At 51.5% G+C, this 4,459-nt stretch overlaps 1 protein-coding gene across 1 annotated transcript; it reads left to right on the forward strand.

The window, feature by feature from the left end:
* Positions 1 to 622: 622 nt before the first annotated feature.
* On the forward strand, positions 623 to 3,052 carry STEHIDRAFT_46123 (uncharacterized protein; the record flags this gene model as incomplete). Its single annotated transcript, XM_007297902.1, has 6 exons — positions 623 to 855; positions 1,486 to 1,576; positions 1,640 to 1,732; positions 1,816 to 2,031; positions 2,110 to 2,489; positions 2,581 to 3,052. 6 exons carry the CDS (start codon positions 623 to 625, stop codon positions 3,050 to 3,052), a joined length of 1,485 nt encoding a protein of 494 aa, XP_007297964.1.
* Between the last annotated feature and the right edge of the window lie 1,407 nt (positions 3,053 to 4,459).

The raw sequence follows: 4,459 nt of genomic DNA on the forward strand, positions 1-4,459 counted from the left end.
GGGACTGTCCCGCGACAGTCGCACGACCCTGGAGAGGCAGGACTTTAGGATAATCTAATCTAATCAAATGCAACCCAGTCTGATGTGGCGGTGGCCTTATGCTTTCCGACTCGATCAGGACCTGGGTGCTTTCTGTACCTTCTGGAGGCTCATTGATGCGTTCTGGAGGCTCATCGGTACTTTCTGGAAGCTTGTTGGTGTATTCTGGAGACTCGTCGGTATATTCTGGCGGCTCGTCGGTAACTACTATAACATTTTATACGCCCTATGATCACCTAAAACTAGTCTGTGCATGTCTTGTGGACTCTGTCGTCAATTGCTCGGGCAAACCTCAGCTTTCGGAAAGCTCATACTAAGGAGAAACCTCTGAGGACGAGTCCGAAACATTCACATAGGTCATCTTCCTGCTTTTCCGACTGGTCAGGAGCATATGGCAAGCATCTAGCGAAGGCGAGAAGAGAACTTCCTTATTGTTACCCTTCGGTAACAGCTCGGTGAAGTTGCTTGTATGATAGGTCTGAATATTGTATATAAGATACGAGAAACTGGGTAGCAGTTTTCTCTATCGAGTCCGCTTTGAGCCTCTAGTTCATCCCTTCAGCCACCTCAGCTTATTCCACTTATGCCTCCAAAGAATCAGCGTGGTTGGTGGAGAGAGGAGTTCTATGATCACCCAGGTCTTGCCGCCAAGCTTCCTGACTCATACACCACTGCGAAATCAGACAAGTTCAAGTTGTTCTGCAAGAAATGTCTCGATTGGACCGTGGCGGAGACGATCGTTAACGATCAGAAGGATGTCTCTGAAGGTACTAGGGATGTTGCGCGTACCAAAGATACCATCACTGGCCAGCGTACGTTCTTTTCACTTATCTTTCTTGATCAACCTTTGACCTATGCTATCTGTGTCTAGTTTGGGCGGTATCAGCGGATGATTCCCCGCTTTGGGTCTCATCTAGATCCGATGTTCTCATCAATCACCTTCTTGCGTGCGCGAGAGTCTCCCAGGCTGTGAAGGACAAGGCTCGAGCCGAATACAATATTCGCCACCGAGCCGCTCAAGGATCGCAGTCTCCTGCCCTTTCTGACCATTCAACGGACACTGGTTTGTTTACGCTCATATACCTTATTGACATATCGTGTTGATACTTGTACTAATCGGACTCGGCTGGTTCATACATTAGGATCTCCTCATGTCCGCCCAACCTCGCTCAGCACTGTGTCCTTACAACCCGAAGACAATGTAATCTCACTCAATAGTCCCATCTCACGCCCACCGAGCTCTTTCGCGTCCTCGAGCCCCCAGCCCACCCAAGTCCAACTCTTTCCACAGGACTCTCCTCGAGTTCAGGGCCGTCGCAGCCTCACGCCACCCACATACGTTACACGCACGCTCTCGCGTCAACCCCATCAGATTATCCGGGCGTCAACTTGGACGGATGGGAATCAAGTTCAGTTTGAAGCGATGCTCGCCCGTCTCACGGCAAGTGCTGGGTTCTCACTGCGCTGGGTCGACGACCCGGAGTGGATTCGGTTCTGCTCACTCTTCCTCCCTGAGGCACGTCTCGTCACACGCAAGGTCCTCACGCAACGTCTGATCCCCTCAGAGCTTGCGTTGTTCAAGGAAAAAGCTAGGGATGAGGTGGCTGGAGGGCTGGGTACTGTGCAGGAGGATGGGTGGACAGGGTTGAATAAGCTCAATCTCCTGGCCTTCATGGTAAACGCTAAACGCACGGTGTGCAATTTCTCTCTCTCAGTTTTGTTTTGATCTCTTGAATATACATTTTTACTAACCAGCATCTTTCAATGCCTTACCAGGTTCATTCCGTCCGCGTTATCGATGCCTCAGCAGAGCGCAAGACCGCCGAAGTTCTTCTTGCGCATATGCTCGAAGTAATGGACACGTTGAAGGTCGACTGGAAGATCACTGTTGTCGCCTTCACAACAGATGCATCCGGAGAGAGCAAGAAAGCTCGAAAGCTGCTCAAAGCTCGTCATCCCGAGCTCGTTGTTCCGAACTGTTTTGCACATCAGGTGTGTCATCTCTCATCACATTCTCGTGCTTGTTTGATCTTCATTCCCCATTGACTCATGTTGGGTATAATCTTTCAGATCAATCTCGTCGTCGGCGACTACTTTCGGAGCCGTGGTACCAGCTCGAACTTCCTCCTTTATGCTGATAGCGCCACAGACCTCATCACTTGGCTTCGAAGCCACACGTTCATCCTCGCGCTCCTACGTGAGGTCCAGCACTCCACCACCGGTCACATTCTCACTGTCCTCCGTGCCGTTCTCACACGCTGGACTTCCCACTACCTAGCTTATCGCCGTTTGCTCGAGCTTTATCCTTCGCTCCTATTGCTCGTCCGTGAGGATGAAGGCCGTGGCGAGCGTAACAGTCGCATGATCATGGGGGATGCAGATGCGAAGAGAAAATCAAAGCAGATGATTGCGTTGATTAAGGACGGTCTTTTCTGGCACTCGCTGACGCGGTTCGTGGATTCCAGCCATTCTTACGAAGGCCTGGACTTGCTGTGATGCCTCTTTTGTATATATGATGCTCATGCATTGCCAATTGTACAGGATTAAGGTTCAACTCGAACCTCTTGCAATAGCCGCAAATATCACTCAGGAGGCGAGCTGCCGTCTCGATGAAGTCTTGCTCACGTTCGGCACTCTATACCACTGGTTCCACCAACTTCACGAGGATGCAGATCAGAGTGTTCGTATCGCTGTGGAGGCGAGCTTGTCAAAACGCTGGCGTGATAGTGAACAGGAAGTTTATCGAGCAGCGCTAACACTTAATCCAGACTTTCAGATTGCGCCTTTCCAGCGTCGTCCTTGGTGCTCTGATGCGGGACTACTGGTCCTCTTCACTGGCCTTTGGAAGCGCTTTTGGCCAACTGAAGAGCCTCCTCGCTCTCTGTACGGTGATATCAAGGATTATACTCACCATCGTGGTCGTTACCGAGCACTTCCCGTTATAGTACAGGCCATCAAGCAGGCTGCGGAAGACGACGTACGCACTCCCTTCCAGCCTTTTTGTTTATACTAATATCTTATGTGCATTTCAGCATGCGAAATTCGATCCATTGGACGTATGGGATGGTCTCCGTCACGCACAGGATCCTCCCACTCCTCTCGAGCGCCTTGCTCACCATCTATTTGCTATCATCGCAAACTCCGCATCCTGCGAGCGACTCTTCAGCACGTACGGTAACATCCTCACCAATCGCCGTACTCGTATGGCAACCCAAACACTTGCCTCACTCGCCGAGCTGAAGATGCACCTACGTGATCTTCACTTTCAGGAGAAGGCCACGAAAACTCGGTTGCAGCGTCAGTTTGGAGCTGTGGGGCGAGAGGCTGGTGGAGTAACGGGTGGCGAGACGATTGAGCTCTCGGAGGAAGCCGCACTGTCAGAAGGAGAGGCGGGATCAGTGAGTGACGAGATGCCGGGACGCAGTTTTCGCACTGAAGCAGAACGTCTGATGAGACTCGTTGACGATGAGGCTGATTTGGCAGAGGGGCTCGAAGGCTTAGATGATGATACTGTGGCGTCACATTCCGGGCAGACGTCCACTGGCCGCGAGGTAATGAGTCTTGAGGAGTTGTTTGACTTCGACAATAACTTTTGGATTGTAAACCATACTAAATCGTCTACTTCGGGATTGGAGGAGGAGCTAGAGCTGTACCAATTGCTTGATCTTGATGAGCATGGGGATGAGGATGGTGATCTTTCAGTGCCTGATGATGTCTGCATGTAATTTTTTTCTCAACCTATGAACCTATGTGTACTCTGAATCTTTATGACCGTAACTCGATTCTTCCACACAGTCCAAGTCCCGTGTACTTACTATCAAAGGGCGTAGAATTGGATCGCCACCTTCATCTTACATAAACAACCAGCCAAATATGGTATGGGACCTCAAGAGCTCACGGTCTCGGTCGGCAAGGTCGCGTGGCAGACCTCATTCGACTGTCCACGCGACTTCGCGCGACAGCCCGAGAACGGGTGAAGGAGCGTCATACTGTGACCTGTACCCGGCGCGTCCGGCGAGTCCGGCGACGCCTGGAGGCATCCGGCACTGCCTGGAGGCAGACGAGTTATGCCTTCAGGCAAATTCGAACACAGACGAGTTGTGCCTCCAGGCAGGATCCAACACATACGAGTTGTGCCTCCAGGCATGTTCGTACGACACGCTAATTGCCTGGAGACACAACTCGCATGTGCTCGGAATCACCTGGAGGCACAACTTGTGTGCTTGAATATGCCTGGAGGCGCAACTCGTATGTGTTCGGATTCTCTCCAGGCAAAAACATTCCAGGTTGGTTCCCGCGGGGTAGGGGTGAATAGGGGGTGAGCAGGTAGGTGGTCTGCAGGCTGTAAATGGGACAAAAATAGGGCTATGGGGTCTGTGAGCAGGGTGGACTGAACGGTGAACCAGGAGAGAATGATAGG

This window comes from Stereum hirsutum (genome assembly GCF_000264905.1).
Source record: "Stereum hirsutum FP-91666 SS1 unplaced genomic scaffold STEHIscaffold_1, whole genome shotgun sequence".
Classification (NCBI taxonomy): domain Eukaryota; kingdom Fungi; phylum Basidiomycota; class Agaricomycetes; order Russulales; family Stereaceae; genus Stereum; species Stereum hirsutum.